The following is a 15,034-nucleotide window of genomic DNA, read 5'->3' on the forward strand; positions in this document are numbered from 1 at the left end:
TGATTTGACCTTCTCCTGCAAATCAGAAAATCCAGTTAATAGAATTGGGATATATCCTTAAGAGAAAATTATCTCCTGGATAGTTAATGCTAATTTGATTAATTAAATTCTTGTCTTCATAAATTTTGCTCTTTTTTTAAAAAAACTTTGACTGCACTTGTTTTATATGAGTACTAGTAACTGAGCACTAGGAGACTCTGGATGCCTATTATAGGCCTAAATCTATTATTTAAAATCAGTGTTTCAGTTAACTTTTAATTGAAAGAAAACATTGTCTATAATTTTGTTACAGTACTATTTGGAATATATTAGATGTTTTAACAATAAGAAAAAAATGATACTGCCATTATACTCCTTTCTTCTTTGTCATAATCAAAATAAGTATAGAACTTTGCAAATTGAGGGAAATTTGCATTTTGTTCAACATTTTATAATATAACTGTATAGGAAGTTTAATTACAGTTTTCAACATTATGATACATTATGAAACATTAAATTGAAATATTTATACTTGCCTAATTTTTGGTAGCAAAGAGAGCTCAAATTGTTAATCATTACAGCTTCTTGCTGTAATAGCATTTCTAAATTAAGAGCTTAACTGATCTATCAAGTAGTATTAACTTCTTTAGTCCTTAGGTCCATCACTAGGGTTATATAATATTTATGGAAGCATAGGTAAATATGAAGCATCATTAGCAAAGCAGAAGAATTAGGGTTAATGGTAAAAATTAAAAAGAAGAAAATAAGAGGAAAGAATGGAATTCAGAAAAAGGGGTATACATGAAGAGTGGTAGAGTATTATCACCCAGTGTCTCATAGATCCTTTCCTATTTGTTGAATAGGAAGCTCTTTCTAGTCTGTCTTTTAACTAGTTTCACAATGAACTATAGAAATATTTTAAAAGTTTTTTTAAAACATAACTGATGATGAATGCAAGTTGTGAAAAGTTCAGATCTTCCTAAATTATAAATTTAAATATCTACCAGAATAGTAGTAATGTTGGTAAAATTACTATTCAATATCAAATTTTTCCTATATATCATCTTGCTTTACATTCAAAGATGACATTCTGAGTTAGAAAAGACGATCTGACTTCTGTGACCTTTTGCAGTTTAGCCATTAACAAACCTCAAAACCTTTAAATGCTCTACCAATTAAATTTGAAATTGGCCTGAAATCTTTGCTTAAAATGAATTATCCTTATTTTATTCAGGATTTTTGCCTATTGCAACTGATTTTCCTTTTCCACAGCTATTCTACATAATGTTATGTAATGGTTTTTTTTTTTTTTTGGCATCCTTAACACTTTTCTTCCACCTTCCCTGCTTGTAGTTTGTGCTTCTGCAGTTTGAGGTTTCCTTGGAATCCACTCTCTGCATCTGTTCATATGTAGATTTATTTGCCACGGTCCAGGACCTCACTGCAAGTGGTTCTGTTCCCTAGTTTGATGATGTTCACAGAAGCAGGTAAGTGACATAGCTGGGGCCAGATGTGAGCAAAGTCAGGTCTTAGAGTCATACAGAACCATGCACTAGCAACTTCTGATAGGTTCTAGTGCTTAATAGCTCTAAGTGACAAGGAGCTAGGAATGTGGAATTAAAAATTCTCTGGATCAGCATCCATTACAGGAAGGAATGAGGTATTTGAGTTGATTGTTTTCTATTTTTTTTCTGTTCCTAGAAATAGTGTGTTTTTAGTCATTAATATATTGCTCTTGCTTACATTAATATCCCAGAAAGTTTTATTCCTTTTTTTTTTTTTTTGGCCACATCCTGTGGGTCCAACCCACATCCCCTGCAGTGGCAGCTCAGAGTCTTAACCACTAGACCATGAGGAAAGTCACTATTCCTCTTTTAAAATAAACAGGTGGAATACCCTGATGACATCTCCTCAGAAAGTGCCTTGCTGTCTTTTCAGGGAAATTGAATTTTACAAATTAATTCTGGATGTTTCTCCTACAACTGATTTCCCTTTGTTTACCATTGAATGACTATTTCTATTCTTCTTTTCTGGGCATTATATTTGTACTTAAGTTGTCAAGTTAAGTTAGAGCAGTGTTTGTTATGCTAAAAAGGACTCTGGGCTTGGGAGAACCCATCCTAGGTCTAGATTGACATCTTAGAACTGTAGGAGTTCCTGTTTCTCTGTGCTAATGTGTATCAAATACTGACTTCTGAACTAACCCCGGGGCTTATTCTTGACGTCTGGACTGGGAACAGAAATGTTGCCTTAATAAGAGAGGCCCAGGAAGCAGTAGGCTTCACCTTTCCTCAGCCTTCTTGGCCTTTGGTGGGCTTGGGAGTGTTGACAGAGTTCTGAGCCTTCTTGGCAGAGAAGGAAGGTCAGAAAGAGAGTAGTCCACGGGCAGGGGGCCAGGCCGTTGCTTGCCTCGTTAGGAAGAATTCAGTGTTGTCTGTCTGGTTGGCAGGGCACACCTAATCACAGAGACCCAGCATTTCAGCAGTTTGCAAATGAAAGTGATATGAAGGGACAGCTGCAAATCAGCCACAACCTGGATCTGAGGAGATCAAGCATTTACTTCACTTGGAAGAAAGAGAAGGAAGGAAGCTGAGGGCTTAGCAGGGTAAGTTACTTTTCCATCAACTCCTCTGCTTGCTTAGTTTATAGTTAAGTAAAGAATTTATCACCCAAGGGAGTGTTAATCACTGATTAGGCAGCTAAATGTGGTCATAATAGCAATGTTCCTAATGTATTTCTCCTTTTTCTTTTCCCAACCCCTTTTGAGGATCCCCAGTGACTAGCTTTACTTACCCTTCTCTTCCTTACCTCCCTAAAGACATTTTTTGTTTGCTGGTGAATTAGAGAAAATTAGATAAGTCTCACCGGTCTGGAGATGGTGAAAAGATGAGTATGATTTGGTGAAATTTGAGTCTGTTGGTGGTAAGGAGCAGGGACGATGGGAAACCTAGGTGTGGGAATAGGCTAGGTAATATTTTAGGAAATTTAGAGATGAGAAATAAGTTTTTGTAGGCCATCGAATTCATGTCTCTTCTCCAGTGCTTGGTGTTGGTGTTCTCTCTATATACTGAGAATAAATTAGAGCTCAAGTCACTGCCTTTGTTTCTCTCAGGTCAGCCCCCAACCCCACCCACAAACTTGAAGGATCCTGGATCTCATTGCAGGAAAGTTAGGACCAGGGAATCTGGGTATACAAACTCAGACATGAGCCTGATGATATATACAGATGCAAATGCAAAGATCTGGCTCCTCATTCCCACCTTCTTACCTTCCGTTCAGAAAATTAGTCCATTTGTATCAGGAACCCACTCCAGACACAGAGGCAAGTATGACGTCAAAGATTTCACCAACACCATACTTCCCCAAACTCTGTGATCCCTTGACTTCTAGCGGGTTCAAACAGTCTTCCTTTGGACTTAATCTTCCATTGGAGGAAGGACCTCTCTTTGCAAAGGCAGATAAGCACCTTTTGGTCTTATTTGGCTTCTATTGCAGAATAAAGGCCTTTGGTTGAATATCAGAAAGATACTACTTATGGAATTAAGACTTGATTTCTCTCAAAAATACTTTTCCTCCATATCTATAAAGAAAAGTCCATTCTTTCAAGGTTTAAGAAAGTGATGTCTTGCCAGAGGGGGCTAAGTGTAGAGAGCATATAAATACTTATTCTAGAATTGTAGTGATTCTGGGATTCAGAAGAATCCCAGTGAAGCAAATGCTTGGTGATTAAAATTGGAGGGAAAAGCCAGGTCAGTTTTTGGAAATGGGATCCTAAGGCATGAGGGCAATTCCATCCACCCTTTAGTAGAGAGAGATGACTCTTGAATCCTAAAATAATGTACTATCTTTAGGTCTAATTTTTTCTTTATTGGTGGGAATATAGAAGGTATGATATACAGATGAGCTTAGTTATTTCTGTTTTGTGGACTTTGAAACTGTTCCTTCATTTATGCAATGAGGGGAAAGAATACAAGGGTAGAATGAAAGGATGAAGAGAAAGAAAGTACAAAGGAAATCAGATTCGTTCTTCCATTAGCCTGGGAACAGTGGTTTACAACAGTCATGTTGTAAAGTGATGTGTGTTAGCTGGATGATTAGGGGAGGGTTTTTGTTTGATTGTTCTGCCACCTACATCTCAGCTGAATGAGCATTCTCTCCAACAGATCAGGTCTGGAACGATTCAGTGTTAGACCATTTTTGGAGCAGAACACAATTCTTGATTTGAACTTTAATAGTTAACTCATTCGTAGTAAAACCAGCCACTGTCGGCATTGTCATATCCTGTCATTTCCCTGTACCTACAGGCATTTTTATCTGGGGAGCAAAACAACTTTTTAGCTTCAAGAGCTCTTATAGATACCTTTCTTTTTTTTTTTAATTGAGGTAAAATTCACATAACAAAATAATCCTTTTAAAATGAGCAATTAAGTGACATTTAGTACATTCACATTATTGTGCGACCATCACCTCTATCTATTTCTAAAACATTTTCGTCACTCCCCCCCAAAACACCCATAACCAAGCAGTTATTCCTCATTCCTCCTTTAACCCAGCCCTTGGAACCATGGATCTGCTTTCTGTCTTTGGATTTACCTATTCTTGATACTTCATAAAATTGGAATCATATAATGTGTTGTTTTATGTCTGGCTTCTTTCACTTAGCATAATTTATCCACATTGTAGCATGTATCAGTATTCGTTTCTTTTAATGGCTGAATTTATATGTATGTATGTGTATGTGTGCGGAGAAGGCGATGGCACCCCACTCCAGTACTCCTGCCTGGAAAATCCCATGGACGGAGGAGCCTGGTAGGCTGCAGTCCATGGGGTCGCTGAGAGTCGGACACGACTGAGTGACTTCACTTTCACGCATTGGAGAAGGAAATGGCAACCCACTCCAGTGTTCTTGCCTGGAGAATCCCAGGGACGGGGGAGCCTGGTGGGCTGCCGTCTATGGTGTCGCACAGAGTCGGACACGACTGAAGCGACTTAGCAGCAGCAGCAGCAGCAGCATGTGTATGTGTGTATGTATGTGTCTCCCAGTTTGTTTATTCATCCATCTTTTGGTGACCTTTAGTTTGTTTCTACCTTTTGACTGTTGTGAATAGTGCTGCTATGGACATTTGTGTATAGGCATTTGTTTGTGTGCATGTATTCAGTTATTTTGAGTATATACCTAGGAGTGAAATTGCTGAGTCATATGGTAATTCTATATTTAACTTTTTGCAGAGCTGCCATACTGTTTTGCAAAGCAGCTGCACCATTTTGTCCTTCTACAATCAGTTGAGGAAGGTTCTAGTTTTTCCATATCCTCACCAACACTTTTGTTAATTTCTAGTATTTCGATAATGGCCATCCTAGTTGGAGTGAAGTGGTGTCTCACGGTTTTGATTAGCCTTTGATTAGTGATGTTTAGCATCATATGCTTATTGGCAATTTGTATATTTTCTTTGGAGAACTATTCAAGACTTTTGCCCAGTTTTAATTGAGCCATTTGTTGAGTTTTAGAAGTTCTTCACATATTCAGGATATTAATCTCTCATCAGATACGTGCTTTACAAATATTCTTTCCCATTCTGTGGGTTGTCATTTCACTCTGTCCTTTGATGCACAAAAGGTTTAAAATTTTGATGCAGTCCAAGTTATCTTTTTTATTTTATTGTGTGTGCTTTTTGTGTCATATTCAGAACTTGCCAAATCCAATATCATGAAACTTTTCTCCTGTGTTCTTCTAAGATTTTATAGTTTTATCTCTTACAGTTAGATCTTTACACTTAAACCATTCTAGTTCCTTAGTTCCCAGGATTTTCCCATCTACATTTGTTGTGCTCATACTCTTCTCTGTGCTTAGAATTCCTCTTTCCCTGTATTTGTATATTCAAAACATCACCATACTTAATGGTCTATTCCAGCTGCTACCTGCTTCATAAAATCTGCCTGCAGCTTACCAACTGAAGAGACTCTCTTCTGATCTCCCATTAGTGCTTTTAGTTTCATTTTTCTTGTAAGATTTATATACTGCCTTTTGTTATGGTTTACATCTATCCCTTCTATAAGACATTTAAATGTCCTGTATATTTTTTTTCACATTTGTTTCTGTTATGGTATTTTGTGAATGATTTCATCTGTTTATCAGTAAGTATTTATTGAATGAATGGGTGTTTTAATTTTTTCCAATATAGTCTCTTTGATTTCCTCAGTCCTTGTAAAAGGAATAGAAGACAGGCCAGGAAAGGAGGACATCACAGAGTTCTTGCTAGGTAGTTGGTGAATGTGGGCCTAGTTATACTTCAGAACTCATCTCTTTAGGAGATTTTCCTAATACTACATATCAGATCAGATCAGTCGCTCAGTCATGTCCGACTCTTTGCCACTCCATGAATCACAGCACGCCAGGCATCCCTGTCCATCGCCAACTCCCGGAGTTCACTGAGACTCACGTCCATCGAATCAGTGATGCCATCCAGCCATCTCCTCCTCTGTCGTCCCCTTCTCCTCTTGCCCCCAATCCCTCCCAGCATCAGAGTCTTTTCCAATGAGTTAACTCTTCGCATGAGGTGGCCAAAGTACTGGAGTTTCAGCTTTAGCATCATTCCTTCCAAAGAAATCCCAGGGCTGAGCCCCTTCAGAATGAACTGGTTGGATCTCCTTGCAGTCCAAGGGACTCTCAAGAGTCTTCTCCAACACCACAGTTCAAAACCATCAATTCTTCGGCCTTCAGCTTTCTTCACGGTCCAACTCTCACATCCATACATGACCACAGGAAAAACCATAGCCTTGACTAGACGAACCTTTGTTGGCAAAGTAATGTCTCTGCTTTTCAATATGCTATGTAGGTTGGTCATAACTTTCCTTCCAAGGAGTAAGCGTCTTTTAATTCCATGGCTGCAGTCACCATCTGCAGTGATTTTGGAGCCCAGAAAAATAAAGTCTGACACTGTTTCCACTGTTTCCCCATCTATTTCCCATGAAGTGATGGGACCGCATGCCATGATCTTCATTTTCTGAATGTTGAGCTTTAAGCCAACTTTTTCACTCTCTACTTTCACTTTCATCAAGAGGCTTTTTAGTTCCTCTTCATTTTCTGCCATAAGGGTGGTGTCATCTGCATATCTGAGGTGATTGATATTTCTCCCGGGGCAATCTTGATTGCAGCTTGTGTTTCTTCCAGTCCAGCGTTTCTCATGATGTACTCTGCATATAAGTTAAATAAGCAGGGTGACAATATACAGCCTTGACGTACTCCTTTTCCTATTTGGAACCAGTCTGTTGTTCCATGTCCAGTTCTAACTGTTGCTTCCTGACCTGCATACAGATTTCTCAAGAGGCAGATCAGGTGTTCTGGTATTCCTGTCTCTTTCAGAATTTTCCACGGTTGATTGTGATCCACACAGTCATAGGCTTTGGCATAGTCAATAAAGCAGAAATAGATATTTTTCTGGAACTCTCTTCCTTTTTCCATGATCCAGCGGATGTTGGCAATTTGATCTCTGGTTCCTCTGCCTTTTCTAAAACCAGCTTGAATATCAGGAAGTTCACAGTTCACATATTGCTAAAGCCTGGCTTGGAGAATTTTGAGCATTACTTTACTAGCGTGTGAGATGAGTGCAGTTGTGCAGTAGGTAGTTTGAGCATTCTTTGGCATTGCCTTTCTTTGGGATTAGAATGAAAACTGACCTTTTCCAGTCCTGTGGCCACTGCTGAGTTTTCCAAATTTGCTGGCATATTGAGTGCAGCACTTTCACAGCATCATCTTTCAGGATTTGAAATAGCTCAACTGGAATTCTGTCACCTCCACTAGCTTTGTTCGTAGTGATACTTTCTAAGGCCCACTTGACTTCACATTCCAAAATGTCTGGCTCTAAGTCAGTGACCACACCATCGTGATTATCTGGGTCATGAAGATCTTTTTGTACAGTTCTTTTGTGTATTCTTGCCACCTCTTCTTAATATCTTCTGCTTCTGTTAGGTCCATACCATTTCTGTCCTTTATCGAGCCCATCTTTGCATGAAATGTTCCCTTGGTATCTCTAATTTTCTTGAAGAGATCTCTAGTCTTTCCCGTTCTGTTGTTTTCCTCTATTTCTTTGCATTGATCACTGAAGAAGGCTTTCTTATCTCTTCTTGCTGTTCTTTGGAACTCTGCATTCAGATGTTATCTTTCCTTTTCTCCTTTGCTTTTTGCTTCTTTTTTCACAACTATTTCGTATAACTTGCTCCAGCTATATAACTCAGCATTGTAAGTGCTAGTGCTCATTTTACATCCATTTGATTTCTACTTTTGGGTTTATTGCTTATAAATGTGATGATAGGTCTTTTAAAATGAGTGTTTTCCTTCTCCAACTAGATTAGATTGATTATTTCTCCAGTTACACGATAGTTTTGGACAACCAAAACCTTTCTTGCTTTTTCCTTTATTTTAAGTTGATTTTTAGGAACACACTAATAGCACATGAATATATTCTTTGTATAAGAAGTCACACATTGCAAATAAGTCTAAAGTTCATTGACCTAGTTCCCACTGTAGGGCCTTTGCCCCTTCTCAGAGGAAAAATAACTGTTATCAGTTTTATATGAGCCGTCCCAGACTTTTTCTAAGCATCTATATTATATATAGAACTTCATGTATAACACATATATGCATAATTATATTCACATATAATTAATTCTCTGTTTTTTACAACTGCATGTGGTGATCAATAATCAGTAGATATGAAATAAATCTTACTATTACCTTGGCCTGAGAGACTAGAATGACAAGTAAAAGGTCAAACATATGAAAACACATCATGTGTGTCCAACTTACAAACTTACATATCTGTTCTACATATAGTCCCCAGGTATTATTGGATAGACCATGGCTCCACGGTCCCGACGACGAAGGCACAAGAAATCCCCCTCATCAGTGGCTCCTGTGGTTGAGACCCCACCTACAGTTGTGGCTCCTGTGCCTCTGATCCTCACTAAACCTGGCCCTAGCATTGATAAACTTGGCTTCTCCTCCTTGGAGGATAATGTTCCTGGCCTATCCCAGCTGATCCTTCAAAAACTGAACATGAAAAGCTACGAAGAATACAAGTGAGTGAGTAGCTCTGTGCAAGAGTGATATATTGTCTCCGGCAGAAGGTGGAGAGGAAGTATAGCTTGGGAAATATGGGGTATTTGCAATGAGGGATTTTCTCATCCCAAATTGTGCCAGTTTTATTACTATAAAATATAATTTGCTTAAATGAGAAATAATGGGAGTAGGAGAGGTGAAAATATATAGAAGTCAGGGTAGGTATCATGAGAACTTTTGGAGATATTTTTCCTGTTGCCATTCCTTCTCCATACTGTCTCTGCAGGTTGGTGCTAGACGGCGGTACTCCAGTGTCAGGCTTTGGATACCGATGCCTTGAAGAAATGTTCCAGAAGATGGAGGACACATTCCGATTCTGTGCTTACTGTAAAGCACTCCCTAGTGGCCTTTCAGACTCTAAGGTCCTCCGGCACTGCAAAAGGTGATTAGTCAAGAGCTGGTTGGGGAGACTTCTGGAATGATCCTGTTCCAAGACTTCATTGCAGGAAGAAAGGTCTGAGACTTATAAGACCTTTAGACATTTCAGACCTTCATAACTTTAGGTTCATTCCTCATTTTGTCTGATCTAGGCCACAGAGAAATTAGAAAAGAGTTGCTTATGAGGTTCATGTTTATTTTGGTATGGGGAGATTAGACAGAGACGAGAATATAATCCTTTCTACCTCTCTTCTCTTGAGTACTTAAGTATTAAGACCATATATGTTCTGAAGAGGTTGGGGCCACGCCTGTGATAACAGGGCAGCTACAAACTCCTGGTGGGCTTTTTTTTTTTTCTCTATAAGAGATATAAAAAGTTAGTTCTAGATAGAGGCTGAAGTGTCACTCTGATCCAAGAGAAAAATTGCATTCCCACACCCTCCTTCCTCCTCTGCCAAACGTAGTCCCCAAATTTGGTGCAGCAGCTGTCGTTCCTCTCCCTACCTTCCTCACCCAGTGATCTTTCTTCCTAGGTGCGGAAATATCAGTTCCCTTCCCCAGGCGTCCCCCATTCACCTATGAGGTATAGGAACATCTATTTCTGGGGCTCATTCTCTCAGGTGCAGAAATGTCTATTACTGTGGTCCAGAGTGCCAGAAGTCAGACTGGCCAACACACAGGAAGGTTTGTCAAGAACTGCGTCTTGTAGCTGTGGACCGTCTCATGGAATGGCTTCTGGTCACAGGTAGAGTGACGGTATTGGGAACTCTGCCATAATGGTCATATGAAAGCATATTGTTTAAAAAAAAAAAAAGGAACTGAATGGGACAGGGGAGTGGGGTAGCAGTTGTGGAGACAGGTTGGGAGAATGAACATAGAGGGAATATTGAAGGCAGGAAAAGATTAGAATCTTCTTATTCCTTCTTTCCTGCAGGTGATTTTGTCCTACCCTCAGGACCTTGGTCATGGCTGACTGAAGTTGTACAGGGTTGGGACACCTGGTTTTCTATGCGACGTTTACAGCTAGATGATACAATGGATGCTGTGCTTGACAGTCAGGCCATGACCACTCTGTGGGCCAGTGTAAGACGGCCAAGACCAGACCCAGATGTCCTGAAGGGCTCTTTGAAGCGGTTGCTGACAGATGTCTTGTCTCGGCCCTTGACACTGGGCTTTGGGCTTCGGGCCTTGGGAATAAATGTTGGGAAGGTTGGGGGAAGCACAGTGCACGTGGTTGGTGCTTCTCATGCAGAGACATTCCTCACTCGCCCTGGGGACTATGATGAGCTTGGCTACATGTTTCCTGGACACCTTGGCCTCCATGTAATCATGGTGGGTGTAGATGTGGCTGCTGGCTTTTCGCAGAGTACCTCAGCTTCACTCCTGGAACCTGGCACAGTACAGCTTAGTAGCCATAGGGGCCTCTATCATGACTTCTGGGAGGAGCAGATAGAGACTGGGCAGATAGCCCATCCAGATTTGGTGGTGGCATTCCATCCAGGTAAGAGCTGTTGGTTTGGGGGAATAAGGGGTCAGTCCTCTGGGAGTTTTCCATCCTGGTCCTTGTACTTTTAGAGCCCTCTTCATTGGATCAGGTTAAACATAATATAATGAAGACCCTGTTTGATCATTATGTGCTTTATTTCGGTTCATAATTTTCCGTTGAAGAATCTAGGGTAGGTGGTGGTGGTGGTAGATGAGCCTTGGAGGTGAGCTAGGTGAGGGTTGGACACAATTATAGGACTATGTTGTTTGGGGTCTGTCTTTGCATTTCTCCTTTCTATTCCCATCTTACTTTCTTCCATAGGTTTCCATGCTTCCCCGGACTTGATGGAGGCTTGGCTGCCCACCCTCTTGCTACTTCGTGATTATGGGATCCCTACAATGATTACTGTTTACAGGTTTTGACCTCCTTTCTTTGTGGTACCTCCCTGATTCACTCACACCTCTATAGATAAACTCATTTCTCTCCCCCTTGCTCATGTTCTACCTTCTGGTGAGGATTTTCTTCCTTCACATACTTGGCTTTCTTGTCCCTTCAAAGTGCTATGCTAATTAATTGAGCAGTTAGTATAGACATTTGGTAATTTTGGGGGTTAATGAGCAGTTCTTCTATCTTTTTCATAATCAGCAGAGCAATTTTTTTTTTCTTTGTCTTCCATAGCCATCAGGAGTTGGCAGCCTCGTTGCAGATTTTGGTGGACCTGGATACACACATCACAGCCTATGGAGCTAACCCTTTTGCATCCCTTAAACCTGAACAGGTCTACTCCAACCCCAACAAGCAGCCAGTTTACTGCAGTGCCTACTATATCATGTTTCTTGGAAGCTCCTGCCAGCTGGATAAGAGGCAATTGGAAGAGAAAGTAAATGACAGGGTATAAATAGCTGAGCCAGATCATGACTGGATGTCTAGAAAATGGAGAGGCTGTGATGAAATACCTGCTGATGCCAGATTGTTGCCAACTTTCAAATCTACTATATCGTAAACCTAATTCACTTGTCTGGGTAGAATCTAAGCTGAATGAGAGCTCCTGTATGATGTGACTCATTTCTAAGAGGTTAGTCACATGTTGCTTCTAGAGACAAGATTCTAGATTTAGTGTATCGCAAAAGGCCCTCATATCAGTCTTTGTAAACCATAAAGTTCTTAACAGTTTCCTTCGTGAGAAAGTTATACCTTTTGACTTGAACCAGATGGCACCAAGGAGAAGAATGGCACCTTACTCTTTTGAAAAAGATTTTCTTCTTATACAGCAGTTTGGGCTAAAAAAATGCAGATGTCTTAATGACTTGAAGTGGTGGAAGAATGAGCAATTCAGAGAAGTGGTTGGGAGCATGGGGGAGGTTGTGAGGATTGGCAAACTGTTGTACTTCCTGGCTTTTTCAAGATACATTTCTCATTTTCCTGTTTCTTTTGAGGACTTCTAACTTTAGAGCAACTTTTTGCCCTTGTGTTGTATTTTAGATATCCCAGGGTGTCTCAGACTTTACTTGAATATACTGCAGTTTGTTATCACTTGGTCTACACCACAATAAATTCAGTTTGGGGCTTCTTAAATCACTTGTCTTATCTTATTTCCTATTCACTGGCAAGTGTTACTTGTCTACATAGACCATCTCAAGATTGGAGGTTTCTCTCTTGCCAAAGGAGTGGTTAACGTCAGTTCTCTTTTTAGGCCTGTCACTATACCACACCCTGTCCGTTGTCATCCATTTCTTACCACACTCTCAGGATTAGGATATTCCCTAAGTATTCATTTCTACAACTTGTTAAGACCTCAACCTCTCCACTTGTATACAGATTATTATATAGAACTCTTACAGCTCAATAATAAAAGGACAAAAAACTCAGTTTAAAAATGGGAAAATGATGTGAACAGATGTTTCGCCAAAGAAGATACACAGATGATCAGTAAGGACATGAAAAGATGCTCAACATCGTTAGTCATCTGGAAACACAAATCAAAAGAAATTTGCATTTGTACAATAAAAGAAAGCACTTCTTTTGCAAGTATGACAACAATAAAAAAGATAATAAGTGTTAATGAGAATGTAGAGAAATTGAACCCTCATACACTACTTGTAGGGATGTAAAGTTGTGCAGCTACTTTGGAAAACAGTCTGGCAATTTCTCAAGAAGTTAAACATTGAGTTACCATTTGATCCAGCTATTCTGCTCCTGGTATGTAGGAGCAGAGAAATTAAAACATTTGTGCACAAATGTTCATAGCAGCGTTACTCATAATAGCCAAAAGGTGAAAATAACCCAAGTGTCCGTAAACTTGTGAATAGATAAAATGTGGTATGTACATATAATGAAATATTTGGCCATGCTGGGAAGGGTTGAGGGCAGGAGAAGAGGGTGACAGAGGATAAGATGGTTGGATAGCATCATCAACTCAATGGACATGAGTCTGCACAAACTCCAAGAGATAGTGAAGGACAAGGAAGCCTGGTGTGCTGCAGTCCATGGGGTTGTAAAGAGTTGGACATGATTTAGTGATTGAACAACCAGAATGAAGTACTAATTCATGCCTCACATGGATGAACTTTGATTCATCCATCTTCATGTTAAGTGAAAAGCCAGTCATAAAAGACTACATATTGTCTGAGTGCATTTATATAAAATGCTTAGAGTAGGCAAATGTGTGGAAACAAAGTAGATTAGTGGCAGCGTAAGATGACTGATGAGAGTATTGAGGATGATAGATAAAACATATGGGGTTTATTTTGGCGGTGATGTGTTTGCTAAAATTGATTGTGGTGATGGTACAACTCTATATTGAAAACCATTAAAGTGTACACTTTGTATCAGTGAATTAAAATGAAGCTGTTAAAAAAAAAAAAATGAAGCTGTTACCAAAAAACAGTCTTTTAAATCAGAGAATGTAAAAGTGAGAATATTTGTTAAGTGCTTAACACAGTGCCTAGCACATAGTATGTATTTAATAAATGGTAGCTATTACTAAATACATACCACTTTAAATTTTATTCAGTAACATAAGTAGATTGAATTTACTGTGCAAGATGGCTTGACAGTGGAAAAATGGGTTGGAATGCCATTTTTATGGTTCAAATGATGTACACGTCAGCTAAAGTCGTTTATAGAACGTATGGCAAAGAAGAGGTAATTTCTATCTGTAATGAGGAAAGCAAATAGGTAAATAATGACGTTTTGTAGCTAGAACATATAAGTAAAATATATAGGGCTTGATTACTGATTGATATGTGTGAAGTGTGAAATAGCTAAGAGTCTAATCAGGAGACAGAAACCTCATAGCAATGGGTGACACAAAAGTTTCCAGCTTAGAATGGTGATGACAGTACATGAAAGTGCCTTCACTTCATGCTAAATGCTGACGATTCCAAATCTGCTTTTGCCCTTAAAGTGTTTACAGTTTGCTAGTAGAAGACTGACAAAAGCAGGAGCAATATAATGAGTTATATTTTCTAAAGTCAGCATATGAAGTAAAAAAAATCTGTATTTTCAAAACTACATTGAAATTCCCTTAGGATAACACTCTACTGTGGATGACAACATATCCATCTCTCAACAAGTCTATCAGAATCAGTTTTTTCCTCCAGTATTGGAAAAAAAAAACCAAAAAACTATTTAGTTATCACTGGATGAAATAATTGGCTTGAGTTTAGGGGGCCCTGTTGTAGTCAACAAAGGATTTATTGAACATTTATTTCTCATCACTAGAGATATCCCTGTTCTCAAGGAGCTTACATTCTGAGGGCAGCAGAGGGAGATGACACATAGTAAATACAGAACTTGATCTGCTTTTAAGTGCTACAAAGAAAATTAAATAGGGTAATCAGTGTGTTTAACTGGTGGTGGTGGTAGTGGCAGTGGGGCTACTTACGCTACAGTGCTCAGGGAATACGTACCTTTCTGAGGAGATGGATGATATTTGAGATATACAATGCAGAACATTCTAAGTAAGAGCAATAACAAGTGCAAAGATCCTGAGAATGTCTGGTGTGTTTGGTCACAAGGCTGGTATGTTTAGACCGAAGGTCGTTTTGATCAGAGTTTACTGCTTGAGAAGG

At 39.4% G+C, this 15,034-nt stretch overlaps 1 protein-coding gene across 1 annotated transcript; it reads left to right on the forward strand.

The window, feature by feature from the left end:
- Positions 1-107: 107 nt before the first annotated feature.
- Positions 108-13,888, forward strand: MSS51 (MSS51 mitochondrial translational activator). The gene is made up of 7 exons (XM_070364737.1): positions 108-2,584; positions 8,813-9,057; positions 9,324-9,479; positions 10,096-10,220; positions 10,410-10,976; positions 11,283-11,376; positions 11,640-13,888. The coding sequence occupies exons 2-7, from the start codon at positions 8,837-8,839 to the stop codon at positions 11,857-11,859; spliced, it is 1,383 nt and encodes a 460-aa protein (XP_070220838.1). The 5' UTR covers positions 108-2,584; positions 8,813-8,836; the 3' UTR covers positions 11,860-13,888.
- The last annotated feature ends 1,146 nt before the right edge of the window (positions 13,889-15,034 follow it).

The sequence above is a fragment of the Bos mutus genome, chromosome 28, assembly GCF_027580195.1.
Source record: "Bos mutus isolate GX-2022 chromosome 28, NWIPB_WYAK_1.1, whole genome shotgun sequence".
Classification (NCBI taxonomy): Eukaryota; Metazoa; Chordata; class Mammalia; order Artiodactyla; family Bovidae; genus Bos; species Bos mutus.